The sequence below is a fragment of the Diadema setosum genome, chromosome 4 (assembly GCF_964275005.1).
Source record: "Diadema setosum chromosome 4, eeDiaSeto1, whole genome shotgun sequence".
Lineage (NCBI taxonomy): Eukaryota > Metazoa > Echinodermata > Echinoidea > Diadematoida > Diadematidae > Diadema > Diadema setosum.
In genome coordinates this window covers 7,126,402-7,141,481 of record NC_092688.1, presented here as the reverse complement: position 1 = coordinate 7,141,481, position 15,080 = coordinate 7,126,402, and the positions used below count along the sequence as shown (strand labels likewise).

The 15,080-nt window shown below is 36.8% G+C and overlaps 1 protein-coding gene across 1 annotated transcript in view; it reads left to right on the top strand.

Annotated features, from left to right (window-relative positions):
- LOC140226814 (uncharacterized) overlaps positions 1 to 15,080 on the top strand; it is a 40,499-nt gene that overhangs the window by 18,069 nt on the left and 7,350 nt on the right. The window contains exons 6-12 of the mRNA XM_072307239.1: positions 3,542 to 3,591; positions 4,385 to 4,552; positions 5,079 to 5,194; positions 7,077 to 7,155; positions 9,098 to 9,193; positions 9,743 to 9,985; positions 10,593 to 10,678. Coding sequence (XP_072163340.1) covers positions 3,542 to 3,591; positions 4,385 to 4,552; positions 5,079 to 5,194; positions 7,077 to 7,155; positions 9,098 to 9,193; positions 9,743 to 9,985; positions 10,593 to 10,678 — 838 coding nt within the window. The remainder of the gene's footprint in view (positions 1 to 3,541; positions 3,592 to 4,384; positions 4,553 to 5,078; positions 5,195 to 7,076; positions 7,156 to 9,097; positions 9,194 to 9,742; positions 9,986 to 10,592; positions 10,679 to 15,080) is intronic.

Genomic DNA, 15,080 nt, shown 5'->3' with positions numbered 1-15,080 from the left:
CTTTGTAAAACGAAAGTTTAACCATGGTATTATAACTAGTGTTTTTGTGCTATCATAATACCATGGTTGAAATCATGGTTTTATTACTATCTTTTTTACACTATCATAAAACCATGATGAAATCATGGTTTAATAACGATGGTTTTCAACCTTAGTAGAACGAGAGTTACACCATGGTTTCCTAACCATTGTTTTTATACTATTGTGAAACCATGGTTACAACCATTGTTATATTATTATGTTATTTTGACCAAAGTAGAACGATAGTCTTGTTGTGGTTTTCTCGCCATTGTTTTTTTAATTTCTTAAAACTGTGGTATAACGATAATTTTTTAACCATGGTTTTAAAACACTTTCATTAAACCACTGTTAGAGCCATGGTTATATAACCATCATTTTTTAACTATGATAAAACCATGGTTAATATCATGGTTAATACCCATCATTTTTAACCTTTGTAAAACGAAAGTTTAACCATGGTATTATAACTAGTGTTTTTGTGCTATCATAATACCATGGTTACAATCATGGTTTTATTACTATCTTTTTTACACTATCATAAAACCATGATGAAATCATGGTTTAATAACGATGGTTTTCAACCTTGGTAGAACGAGAGTTACACCATGGTTTCCTAACCATTGTTTTTATACTATTGTGAAACCATGGTTACAACCATTGTTATATTATTATGTTATTTTTACCAAAGTAGAACGATGGTTTTGTCGTGGTTTTCTCACCATTGTTTTTTTAATTTCTTAAAACTGTGGTATAACAATGATTTTTTTCACCATGGTTTTAAAACCGTCGTAAAATGAAAGTTTTATCATGTTATCATAACTATGGTATTTTAACAATGGTATTACCACACTTTCGCCACACATTTACCATGGATATGAATTAAAAATCATGGACTACCATCGATCCATTGTAAAACCGTCCATAACCATGGTTATACCATAGTTACGGTTGTAAAACCATGGTTTTTTTTTATAAGGGTACGGTTCTCGATCACATAACTCCTTGCAAATTTGTGTTTAAGTCCTTGTTTGCACTGGAAAAAAAAAATGCAAAAGAAATGGCGTATTATATGCATGCAGTATTCTGATCTAAACGGTGTACGTGGACACCATTGCTGTACATCAGTGTAGTACATCTGCATGCCCCCTTGTTTTTTCTCTTCTTTCTTCTTTTGTGTGTGATCCTTCAGATTTTTTTCTCAAAGTACATCCAAGGTTGGGAGATCATCCCCTCTTACAGCTATTCATACCATAGACTAGGCTGATTTTAGCCTTGCCTCTAAACACAGTCTCTTATTCTCTCACTGCGAGATTCTCACACTCAACACAAAGGGTAGTTATAATCATTAGGTTCTTTGGAGAACAGTCTACTTGACAAATTCTCATCAAAGTAAAAGAAGCAAATAGTGACAAAAATGTTAGAAAAATTCATGAGTGATGCCAACATTTCATTACACATTTAAAACAATCAAGATGCAGAGTATTCAAGCCAGAGTTATGGTGGTATGCAGTGTATTTGTCCAAAAGATGTACCCCGAGTGGTTATCTCTTGTATTTCAACCTAAGTTGTGGCTTTCTCTACCGCACAGAGTCACTGTGGTTTGGGAATTCAAATGATTCTGCGAGCTGTATTCCACATTCTGGATTAGGAGTGGTTGTAGTAGGCACAGTGTAGAAGGATTTTTAGTCTCTCTCTCCCCACCCCCCCCCCCCCCCTTTACCATTCATCTACTGGCACCTTAATCTGGCTTAGATCCTCTTTGTAAATACATCAAGTGAAAGATAGGTTTCAGGAAGGGGTAAGAAACAGATAAAGAATACTCTACTTATCTCTCTACAAGCATTAGGCGGATTAAAAGGGGTGTGATCCTGTGATTTTACCTCCATGTTTGCCCACTATCCAAGAGCTGCAGTGTTGCCATTGAGCCGGACTCATAATTCTGCAACCATGAGTTTTAAGTTCAAATATAATGTGATAGACAGGGGAAGTTTGTTGTCGTTGATGTTGTTGCCTCAGAAGTTTGGATTGCACATTGCATTGCTTTGATTTTGACTTATGAAATTTGATTGCATGTGGGTAATGTATGTATTTGAGTACAATTATCAAACTATTGAAGTTGGTGAGATGAGACATCCACTGTGATGTACATTTCCACCCATTGTAGTTATACCATAATTTATGATGTTTCAGTGAGAAAAACATTCAACATTCCAAAATAAACTGATCAAACAAACAAACATGGACACAAATCAGTGGTTGTGGGTTACTTTTTGACTAACAGGTCGTTAATGAGGTGAAAATTCCAACATTTTCATCAATAGTGTCACAGCAACATAAGACTGAGAAAAAAGGTTTATATGATGTACTACGTTAAATTGTACTTCATATCATTATTATTGTGAATGTAACAGTCTTCTACCTTTCAGTGTGCTTTTTATTTTTGTGCCATTCCCTTCAGTAAGTTCCTGGCTATAATCCAGTAATCATTTGTGTATCAGTGCGTGTATGTACCTGTAGTCTCAGAATCATGTAGCATGTCCCACAACTCCTCCTTCAAGAGTGTGAATCTGTGCATGCATTACATACCTGAGACAGACATTGGTTTTGTTTGGACTCCTAAACAAAATGTTCAGACGTTATCTCTAACACATTATTACTAAGTAGTATTTTGCAGCTATGTATGTAGCTTCCAGAAGAGGCAAATATTTTTTGATGAATCTAATCATTTTGTTTGGTGATGCTTTAAAGTTGTATGAAATAAATGAGGCACAATTCTGATATCCCTTGGGCCAGGAGATATTGATTTTATTCAAAGTACAGACACTGTCTGTGTATAGCAGTAATGTGTCCAGCCCCTGTTTGAAGTCACTTCTTAATCTATCAAAGCAAAGGGCAGTTGCAGACATTTTGCCATGCTGACGTGTTTACTCATACGCCATCATTCTTGCTCTCTGTCTCACCAAAACAAAAAACGAACAAAAAAAAAAAAGAAAGAAAGAAAAAAAAAAAGGTTGTTGTGTGCATCCAGCTGAATAGAAAATGCTTAGTATTGATTACTTTGTGGTGCTATGAGATAGGGAGGTGAGTGAGAAGCAGCTGCTCGTCTTTATGAAGTATTGATCCAGGGGGAAATGTAGGCTACCTAATCTCATTGATTCATGGTGTCCTCCCCCCCCCCCCATATCTCCTCGATCCTTAGAGGGGTGTGATGTGGTGAGAATAACCTTTTGCGTAAGTGCTAGTAAGCGAGCATAATATGTGTGAGATTAATGCATCCAAAAAGCCTGCAAGAAGTGCATCATATGGCTAGTGATATGCTATTATGTTGTTTAAATGTGCACTGTAGGTTTTTCGCTGTTCTGTACTTGTATATGATAGCAAGCTGTTGCAAATTTGTGTGTGTGAGTGTGTGTGTGAGTGTGTGTGTGTGTGTGTGTGAGAGAGAGAGTATGAGTATGTGAGTACCTACTGTGTGTTTTTAGTCAATTTTATTTATGTTTCCTTTTTTCTTATCATCTAGGAAATGGTTTTGATGACAGGACAGCTGAACGGTTTGCAGAAGTCATTCTTGTAAGTCATCGTTTAATGAACCTGCCTTTCAAGAACTTGCATCTTAATTGGCGCCCTCATTTTTCAGTTACAGAAATATCTGCACACATCTCGTACAATATACAACACATGGATGCTTCGAGGCAGAATTCTGTAATAAAATCAAGTGTTTTGAATGTGAATGATAAATGCCTTACATAGGGATATATGTACTTGTTGCAAGTTGTAGTAAGTCCTAAGCCTTGTATCATTGGGAGATTTGTAATCAATACAACTCATGATTGCAACAGTTACTACAGCAACTTTAATATCAACTATCCCCAGTTGAGTTGTTGTTGCCTGAACATTGTCAAGGCATTAAAGTTTGTAGTTTCACTTGAAAATACATATTTTGGCTATGTTTTTAATTTACTCCATCTGTGTGTATTTACCACTCTTATCTGTAACTTTAGTCAGAGTTGTGCTATTTCCTTAGAGTTCATTGTCTCTGGAACAGTTGTTATCCTCGGGTGTATTCTTTTTGTATTTCTATTGTATGTTCTCTGAATAAAATGTGATCATCTGTGTATCCTACAAAATCATACATGTTTGAACAAAGTGCCCCTAGTGTCCAACACTAAGCATTAAATGATACAATTTAATTAGTATGGTGCAGGACACATGTTAGTTACTGTGCAGATTTGCAGATGTTTGAGTTATGGAGCCTGAGGAATGTTAAAAATGAGCATGTTTATTTCAGAATGGACGAGAATCCTGTCATTTATGTTCAGTTTTCATCTTCATAAACTCTTCTGTCATCCGTCCATCCATCCAGAGTAACAAAAAGCTGGAATACCTGAACCTGAGTCACAACGACTTTGGCGAGTTGGCGGGGACGATTCTTGGCCCGGCGATAGAGGAAAACATCAACCTGAGGCATCTAGACCTCAGCTGGAATCACATCCGGAGGAAAGGGGCGCTAGCAATAGCCAAGGGTGTCATGGTAAGTCTGCCATTACTTAGCGTCCTACTTCTTGTCTATTTTGTTTTGATGTCTTTTGTCTTTCAAGGCATGTGATGCCAGAGAACTTCCCTACACTGTGACACAGGGCAGTGGGTTAATATTTTCTTCATCTTTTATTAATGCCATATTTGCATCCATATACATTAATTTGTTTATTCATTCATTTTTTGTTCTGATGATTTTATATTGATATTGAGTAATGTTTGTGCATTTTTAATTGAATGCAATTCACTTAGATAAGAATGGCAGGGAGGTTGTGCAATGAGTGCCATGGCACTGGTTTCACTGTGTCAGCCTTTCCTAATATGTCACAATGTTGTACCAATTGAAAATTTCAGTTATAAATGCAATTTTGCTACGATTGTGGCAAATGATATGGACCTTTTCACATGCACATACACTGCATTTGTGATACTGAGAAATTCTGCAATGGTGATCTTCAAACTTTTGAAATAGGTTAGATATGATACATTTCGAATTGTGTTGTGTGTTTTCATATCTTCAGAATAACATTGGTCTTCGTAAGATAAACTTGTCATGGAACGGCTTCAGTGTGGACGGGGCACAGGCCTTAGGAGAAGCACTCAAATCCAACAGCAATCTTGAGGATCTAGACATCACGTGAGTCTTTCGTTACCATGGCAATACCTTACTGTATCATTACTGCACATTACACACACACACACACACACATCTACACACACATAAAAAGCAAACCATGCAAACCAGTGTTTGTGTTGTCAAGGATTCTGTTTTCCAAAGTTGTGGGAGATTTTGTTGTTGTTGTTGTTAAAACCCCAGAATGTTTCAGAAAAGACATTGTACAAGTTCTGCTTTGAAGCTGTGCAGTGAAACCCTGGTATAACAAGTTCACTCATAACAAGGAATCGCTTTTAATGTGATAATCGTGTGGGTCCCATTTTTAATTACATAATTTTATGAACATATGACAGAACAGATCGTGTACAACAAATTTGGTTATAATGAGATTCCGGTTTAATCACAGACATTTTCGGTGTATCGTGTTGATAAAAAACATAAGCAATTTGGTCGGATACAATGAGGGTCCATTTCTTGACTTGTCGCTTTCAAACATGCAACAAAGGAAACACTGAAAACCGAATTCATGCTATCCTTGTATTTTCTTTCACCTTCTGCAAAGTCTGTCCTGAACACATAGGCCCGAATTCACGAAGGTGGTACAAACAAAACCATGGTTTAAACCATGGACAAAAACCATGGAGCGCCAAGTGTCGCACGGAATATTTCGTTACGAAATTGGTCATTTCGTCGATAAAATGACAGGTTTCGTTAACGAAATTATCATTCCGTGGACGAAATGTTCATTTAGTTACAAAATGCTGTCATTTTGTTACAAAATAATAATTTCATCGACGAAATGACTGATTTCGTGACAAAATATTCCATGCGACACTTGGCACTCCATGGTTTTTGTCCATGGTTTAAACCATGGTTTTGTTTGTACCACCTTCGTGAATTCGGGCCTTAGTGTGTGCATTACTGTATGTGCATAATCGTGTGCATTTGTAGCGATTCACATACTTCTCTATATCAATCATCTGAAGCGTCAAGAGGAAACGAACGTACTAGGCTCAGCAGTCGTCCCGCCTTTATCCCTCTTTATCCTCCCATTGTCACTGTCTCATTCTCAACCTGTTCTGATGCAAACAACATGAAAGATTACAGCCGAAATAATTCATGAAATCATCGCAGTCCTGCTGGGCACCAACAGCTTAAAATACGCGTAGAATATGTAAAAATTACTGCAGAAATAATTCATGAAATTGTTGCGTTCCTGCTGGGTGCCAACAGCGTAAAATAGGTTGAATAATGCATGTTACTCTTATTGTGCCCATGTTTGATACATTTTGATACAATCTAATTTTATTCATTAAAATTTCATTCTGGTTTTCACCAATGGAAATTAAAATTTTAATTCAGAATGGTTCAATACATGAAGAAGAGATAGGTAGATATAAAAGATCACAAATTTGACCCTGCTGTGCACTTTTCAGGATCGCATGTACAACACATGGGAAGAGATTCTGGGAAGAAAAATAAGAACGGATTTTCAGCCCCTTCTTTTTTTAATTTTTTTCCCCCGCCATCAAATCACAAATGATTTGTAAAGTTTGTATTTTTCTCAATAATAATGATCCATATACTTGTGTAATGATAATGCAAAGACTGTCCATAGGTTTGATTGATTGGTAAGTGACTCCATGCTTATGTGTGTCTTTGTTTTTAGTGTGTATGGTTATAACGAGGTACAGTAATATCGCAGTCCCAGTTATAACAGGGTGTCACTGTCATGTGCATTACTAAACTGTTGCAAATATCCAGTTATTCTCCCGTAGACATCAACTTTTATGCATCCCCCAAATCAGTGAAAGAGGGGTTAGTTTGTGGCATATACGAAATTGTGAAATGTTCCTGCAGTGTTTGATGCCTTCTCAATGGCTGATTCTCTTTTGCATGACAGGAATAACAGAATTTCAGCAGAAGGGGCTGTACTACTCGGTAAGGGCATGACAGTCAACGAGAGCCTAAAAGTACTAAAGGTAAGATCAATTCAGTCATTCGTGGGAATGTGCTTGTGTGTGATTGCAATGCAGAAAAGGTATATCCTTGACAGAAGAATGTGTGAGTGTGTGTGTGTGTGTGTGTGAGTATAAAGGTTTCTCCTGGATGAAGTGAATGTGTGTGTGCATGCAGCACTAATTAAAAACAATTCATTATAGAGAGAGAGAATGTAGGGTAACATCCCCAGTATTCGGTCACTTAAGCTTTTTTGCAATATTTTTCAAACTAAAATAATACATACATACATCATATCTACAGCAATGTATGTGAAATATGTCAAATTTCTTTAATCTCAACTTTCATTTCGTTAAATATCTCACAGAATTGCACAAAATAGCGAAATATTTCACCTTGAAAATTCCCCAGTATACGGTCATAGGCTCCAGTATTCGGTCACGCGATGTGCGCGTTCAAAGTCAATACGTGTTCAAGGCAGCTGAAAAACGCGCGCGCGCGCTACCTTGTTGGCGCAAAATTGCATCGGGGACGTTGCGGCGACCGTTGGTGACCGAATACTGGGGCCTCAGCACTTGCATTCAACCCTTGTACATTGGGACACTGTATCGGCACGTACGGACATTTTGTTTTTCTTTTGCGTTTTTGAGGATACCATTACACTCCAAGCTTGCGATAAGCGAAAAATCCCGCGAGAGAACGGCGTATTTCTCGATTTTTAGCGCTTTTTCGGCGACCCGTACTTGTAAAACTGGGCCTTATCCGCGCGCGCTTTTGGAAAGTAGCGCCGATTCTGCACTTTTGACGGTAAAATTTGGGATTTTGGATGGATTTTTGGAGGGGGCTAAGGGAGTTTCCTGTTGTGAATGAGTGTGCAAGTATGTGAATTAGTGTGATTTATTGCGTGTGTTGTGACAGTTGAACTTACTGGCTGGTGACTAGTGATAAGTGACCGAATACCGGTGCCTGACCGAATACTGGTGCCCTTACCCTAGGTGAATACAATACTAATTATGGTATATCCTGAACAAAGAGAATGTGTGTGTGAATGCAACACTAATTATGGCTTTTCCGAGTAGACAGAATGTTGGTATAAAGAAACAAGATGGTAGTAAATCCAGGTCAAAAAGAATGTTTTCTGAAAAAAGCTGTAAGTTTAAATGATACCCAAGGCAAAATATAATTAAAGCTTATTTGAATAAGTGAATTGTTACTGGTATTGTGAATGGGACTTTCTGAGTGTGCTGGTGCAGTTTTACAACTTAAGTTGTAATAACAACCATTTCTTGAGAGCAGAAGGAAAACACAGTACTACCAATATTGACTGGAGGTAACTTTGCTCAAATTTGACATCATTCTAATCCTGAATAAACAGACTCTTTGTGCTTTGATACACATATTACACCTTAGATATCATGTGGTAATATTTGTAGAGGGATTCTGCTGACGATTGAAAATGCTCATGCTTGGTATGTGTTTGCTCACCGTCTATCCATAGCCTTTTTTAGCGCATTGCTAGTTTCTGTAAATAGAATCGCTTTTGTCAATTGGACAATATTAATGAATGCTAATGGAATTGTCCTCGATGTGCAGTACAGCTACTTAGCTGGCCGTTATCGAGTGATTGAGTGAATTAAAAGTAATGAGAAGGGTGCTCCTGCGCTGACATCAAAATATCAATTTTTTCTCGTCATTCTCATTTGGCGATGGCAATTATTGATTTTCAATACGAGCGGCATGATTCTGCTGTGTGCATGCTATTCACAAATTTTATTGCAGAAAATTATTGGATATGGTTTGACTTATTGTTAATGTGGTGCATTTGACCTATTGGAAGTAGGGGTTGCACTTTATTGGATCGATTGGGTTTTAATATGTGATTGTTATTGACTCCCACAAAACTGTTCTTTTTTCCATACTTCTTTTTTTGTGACGAGAGTGTTTTCCTGTGTTTTGATTCGTCAGATGGGTAACAATCCCATGCAGACTGCAGGCTGCTACGGCATCGTCAAGGCAATAAAGGAAAATTCCAACACGCAGATGTTAGAGGTTGACTTTGCAGTAAGTTATCTGTTTATACTGTGATGTTAAGATTTCTTAATTTGTTTATTTTTTCCCTTCAGCAGGTTACTCTTGAAGCACTATGACAGTCACCATCCAATCAGTATATACAATATATTAGTATGATATATGCTCCATACAAATGTGTCCATATCTTCATATCTCTCTCTCTCTCTCTCTCTCTCTCTCTCTCTCTCTCTCTCTCTATATATATATATATATATATATAATATGTTCATAATATATTGATATCATATCGTCTGTGGAGAATGATAAGGGCGTTAAGTTGCCACTAAACCCATAGTGTTCAAGACAACTTAACGCCCTTCTCATTCTCAACAGACGATATCTATTTACCAAGAGATCAAGAGAGAGAGGGTATAATAATGGCATGCCCAGTCTAAACACAAAAGAGACAAAAGCAAAACAACTCCCAACATTCATAGAAGTACAAGCTGTATATTATGTCAAACTTGTTGCTGTCGAAATGTGAGCGTCATCTCCTCCACATTGTTTCCCCTCCCCACTTCACCCCATCCGACCGTCCAGAGCATCCAGGTGAACAAGGACTTTGAGGAGCTGCAGAACGAGATGAAGGAGCTGAGGCCGGACCTCAAGATCAAACACGGCGGCATGAAGGAGGAAGTGAAACCCAAGCAGCGCCTCAACCCCATGGTCAAGCTCCAGCGCTACATCCAGAAGAACAACCTCCGCCTCGTCGACTTCTTCAACAAGTTCGACAAGGACGGCAGCATGAGTGTCACCTACGACGAATTCGAGGAGGGCCTCAAGGTGCGTGGTCTTAGTTCTTGACTGATCATAGTACATGGCTTTCTTTTTTTGTTCTTGGTGTGCTCGTGCAAAGGATTTGCACAGTTGCGTAAGAAGGCACTTTATTTCACTGAACCAATGCAGTTGAGTGATTTAGTTTTCAAGGAGATAAGACAAAACAATTGAAGAAATACTGATTCAAGAATGAGAACTTAAAAAAGTCAACAGGAATTAAAAAAAAAAATAGCCATGTAAGGTTTAGACAAAATCTATTTGTTTGAGGGTGTCAGGGGATGCAAAACTTATGAACTGAGAAAAAGTTCAGTGATTGAGGTGAAATCACAGGGAAACATGTAGGGTAGGAGCTTCAAAGTGACTAGCAAAGAAAATGGGGGATTGATTTTAAGAGAATACTTTAGGAGCAGAAAGTGTAGAATATTACTGATCTGGTTTCTTGACCTATGTCATATGTTTGATTTTTTGTTTTGTGAAGGGTATCAGGTGTAGAGGAAACTGCAGTGGGATTTGCTGTTAAAAGCAATGAAATCAGATTTGTGTCCAGTATTTTATTACATGGTCATTCAATTGTTTTGATTTGTGGATTGTCAATGTTTTCTTTTTATAACAGGAGAGTGGTATAGACCTTACTGATGATGACATCGCCTATTTGATAAGTGAGCTGGACAAAGACGGAGATGGAGAAATCAACTACAGGTACAGAAAACAAATTTTCCCCCACATTCTTCTTATGGTTGACCTCCTGAAATTTGTCATCTATTCTTGAGACATGTAATTTCAAATTTGTATTTTTCCTCATGTCTGTTGCCTTATTCCTTTTTCAGGTTTTGACCTGTATTTTTGTCACCAAGTTAAAGGTGCTAGAGATGCTGGTTTTTTTCCCCCAACATTTTTATTTATTTTCACTTGGTTTCGTCATCAAAAGTTTTTGTTTTTGTGTTTTCCGTCAGCAGATTTTTATTTTTTTTTTTAATGTCAAAAAGGATTGCCAACAATTTAGATTGAATCAGAGTGGACATATATTGTGTTTTGTTTTACAGTCTCAAACACTTACAGGGTCTAGTAACATAATGCTTTCCCATGAAGTGTCAATAAAACTCAATTATTTGATAGTCTGAGAGGACTATTCAAAATTGATGTTTAAATCGAATATTTTAATTGATTGCTGTATAGTTGTATCGGACTGCTGAATTTTTCATGTTTGGAGGCCCTTCCACATTATACGCTAGCTTTCATATGCGTAAACATTATATCCTGAGTTCATATTGAATTATATATAATTCAACAAAATTGAAAGCTGATGTTTCCTGGCTGTAGTAGTATTGTCATAGAGCCTTTCACAGCTTCATAAAAAAATAAGTGTATGACAGATATCACCGAACACATGTGGCTTCAGCAATTTTACAAACAAGCAGCTGTCTTCAGCACATGATAATGATATATTCTACAAACAAAACACCCTGCTTCATTCTGTGCGACTAGATCTGAACTATGCCCACAACTCTAAATCTAACAGTGGGCATGAACTACCCAAACTGAAGGAAAAACATATTATAATCAGACTAGCAGTATCCACAGCTGAAAAGAGAGCATTATATAGATATTTGCAGTAATTAATATATCCATAACAAATAGATGAATTTTATCCTGTCATTTTGCTTACTTATACAATCAGTATTTTAACCTAATGACACATGACTTCCTTCTGAATTACACCCAATAAAAAATATGTAATCCCATGGAAATGCAGTAGAATATTTGTCGTGTACTGCTATATACTCAAGAAGTTGCATCATTGTCCATACACAGTTTACATTATATCAATATCCTGCTATCTAAACAAGACTGCATGATGACTACTAAATAATGTATACGTGCTATATCTTACAGTTTTTTTTAAAGGTTTGCTAATTTCATGAGTTGGCTTATATTTGCAAGATTAACAACTCACACAAATGTTGCCTTCTATACCACAAAGGTACTGTATGATATACTCTCCAAGGTTAAAAATCTCAAAATTTTCTTTTGAAAAGAGACAATGCTTATTTCTCTTCTTTTCTCCATCGTAAATTCAACTAATTCGAAAGTTTGAATTAGAGAAATGTTATTCTTGCAAAATATATGGCGTATACATCAATGCACAGTTGCCCTGCCCTCATAAATTTGTAACAAAACCCTGGCAATAGATATATCCAGTGGATGATGTCCTCAATGTTAGAGGAATGCAGAGTGATTGCTCCCATATTTTGTGATGTACAATGTACCTGTAAAGTGTCTATTACCTGTTTAGTGCAACCATGTCCTGTGTATTGTAACGATTGTCAATGTGCATGTCCACACAGTGTCCTCCTTGTGTACATGCAACTCGTTCGAGCCACATGAATCCTCCTTCCCCCAACCATCACATACCCCGCCCCCAAACACCAATCTCCTGAGTGGTAAGTGATGATGGCAGTGCCCTGCCACGCCCCTTCCTACTCCTTCCCCCTCCCAGGGGGGAAGAGACTTGTTTGTTTACTGCGTGCATCCTCTCTCCTCAACTTCATCTTCTACTTCTGGGGCCTGACATTCCTTCTGTTGCATGCTGGAGTGCCGTCTAATCTTCATTAGCATTCCCATGACGACAACAACAACAACAACAAAATAAAAAACCCAAGCAATAAACAAACTCAACACACACACACACACAAAGAAAATGCATCAAAATAAATAACAAACAAACAAAAGAAAACAATAGCACCAACAAACTTAGAATACATTAGATAGATACTCCATGTAGCAATGTGTAAATAGTTGTAGAAAATGGGAAAGTGCAGAGAACTTCTAAATAAGGTTGTTGTTGTTAACACAACTTCTTGTTTGCATGCATGTGAAAGAAAAAAAAATTAATGGTACCATCAATAAAATGTAAATTGCATGTAATTCGAGTGATATGCATGAGCCCCAAATTTTGACAGTAGCTGACAGTTCATCATTTATCACATCCTATAGACTGAGCCATACAACTTGTAGTCTACATAATCACCTAATATACATTGTGCATGTCTTTACCGTAGTTGACCACTGACCGCTGACGCAGTGGTCAGATACGTGTGTGTTGTTACAAACAAGCCAAGTCCTTTGCAGGGCATGCCGTAAGGGTGATGTGAGACATATCATGTAACCCTATTGAGAAACATTGACGTTTATGAACCATCACAGTCTGAAGTGTTCAGGACTTCTTTGTTCTCAGCTGATAATGAACAACATCATCTGCTATGCAGAATTGCATGCTCCTAACCAAGCTGTGTGAATACCTGTGCATGCATAGACATGGACTTATACATACATAGAAATTCTTACTTTTTGTATAACTGACATATTTTTTTTTTCACCAATCATTTGCATGAGGTGTTATAGTGATCACATTATATATAAAACGACAAACACTGTTTGATAGCATTCATTTACTGTAGTGTTTATTTCTTAGTTGATTATGTGATGTGAAGTTGATATCAGAGAATGTTAAAAATCATTTCTGATTATTAATGTTTCAAAGGGAAAAGCATTTGTTGATGTTCTGAAAGAGAAACAGCCTGGTTTTCCTTTCAGTTCAAATGCTTTGAGGTCACATGCACATACACAGAAACAAGCCTGCCCTAAAACCAAGCAAAGTGTGATACATAAAATTGGACCAGACTACAAAGGAACAGAAAGTTTTGTCATGTGGTTTCACTGCCTTGTGAATTTGTACAGATTAAGAGCCACTCAATTCGCACATGAGGCCATAAGTGGATACTTGCAATAAAGAGTGATTAATTAATACATTAGTCATCTGTATAGATGCACTTAATCTCTATGGCATATACTGGAAATGATTAATGTGTTTATGATACCAATGCGTACTTGCATTAAAGTGCATACATGTATATTTCTTTTCTGTCTTTTTCCAGAGATGCGTATGATTCTTCCTTTTGTTTTTCCTTTGAGATGCTGAAAGTCATGCAACTCTTACAATCCATGATCTCTAGCACTCTAGCTGTTGTGGCAGTTTGCAAAAACAACAGCGTCATGCAGCTGTGTGTGCCATTATTTTACAGCAGTACCATTTTCTTGTTGTGAGCAGTAGTTCTAGAAAGTCAGACATGAGTGACGTATATAGTCATGGTTTTTGTTGTATTTATTCATTTATTTATCTATTTATTTATTTATTCAGTCATTCATTCATTCTTTTATTTATTTATTTATTTGTTTATTTATTTATCTATTTATTCATTCATGATTATTATGACAGTGTTGGTCAGTGTGTTCTGATGATAGATTGGCAAGCATGTGATTTCATGTTTTAATAATCAAAACTTGTTCCTTCTCTTTTTTTCATGAATAGTATCAATTTTTTAGCAGTTGATTTGCAAAATACCAGGAAACAACTAAATGCTCTCATCTCTTACTTGTATACTCATACCTGTGACCCTGCGCATCACACAACCCACAAAAAGTTGCAGGGGTTAGTTTTCTGGGAGGTATGATTTTTTGTTTTGGGGTATTTTCTGGCAGAGAAACACGTATTAAGATTAAACATTTTGAAGCGCTGAATTAAGTATATTGTCTATAACAGTTTCTCCTGATTTGTTTCCTCTCCCCCCCCCCCCGAAACATTGATTTGTTTTCTCTGTTTTCTGCACATGAGATGTGTCAAAAAGTGTGCATGAAAACTCTTTGGAAACTTTAATACAATCAGTAGTAGCTCTAATACTTTAATATAAGCATGAATAAAATGTTGTTAATGAGTGTCTCTCAAAATCTTAGGTTTATCTTAAAAACTGCTCTCCTTTTTTTTTCCAAAGTAGTGATCTGATATGTTTATTTTTTGTTGTTTGTTCTTTGCTCTTTGAGAGTGTGACCTTTACGAAAATTATCATTTCTATAACATTGTTTGTAGGTTTTGTGATAAAGGGTCACATATGTGTTTTAAAGTAATTTTTTGCACACACACACAAAAAAAAAAATAAAAATCACCCATCCTTTGAATGAACCAACCTGTTCTGATTCTTTTTTTTTTTTTTTTAATCATGAGGAAACCAATTTTCCTCAAGTGTGGTAACTAAACATTTTGTGA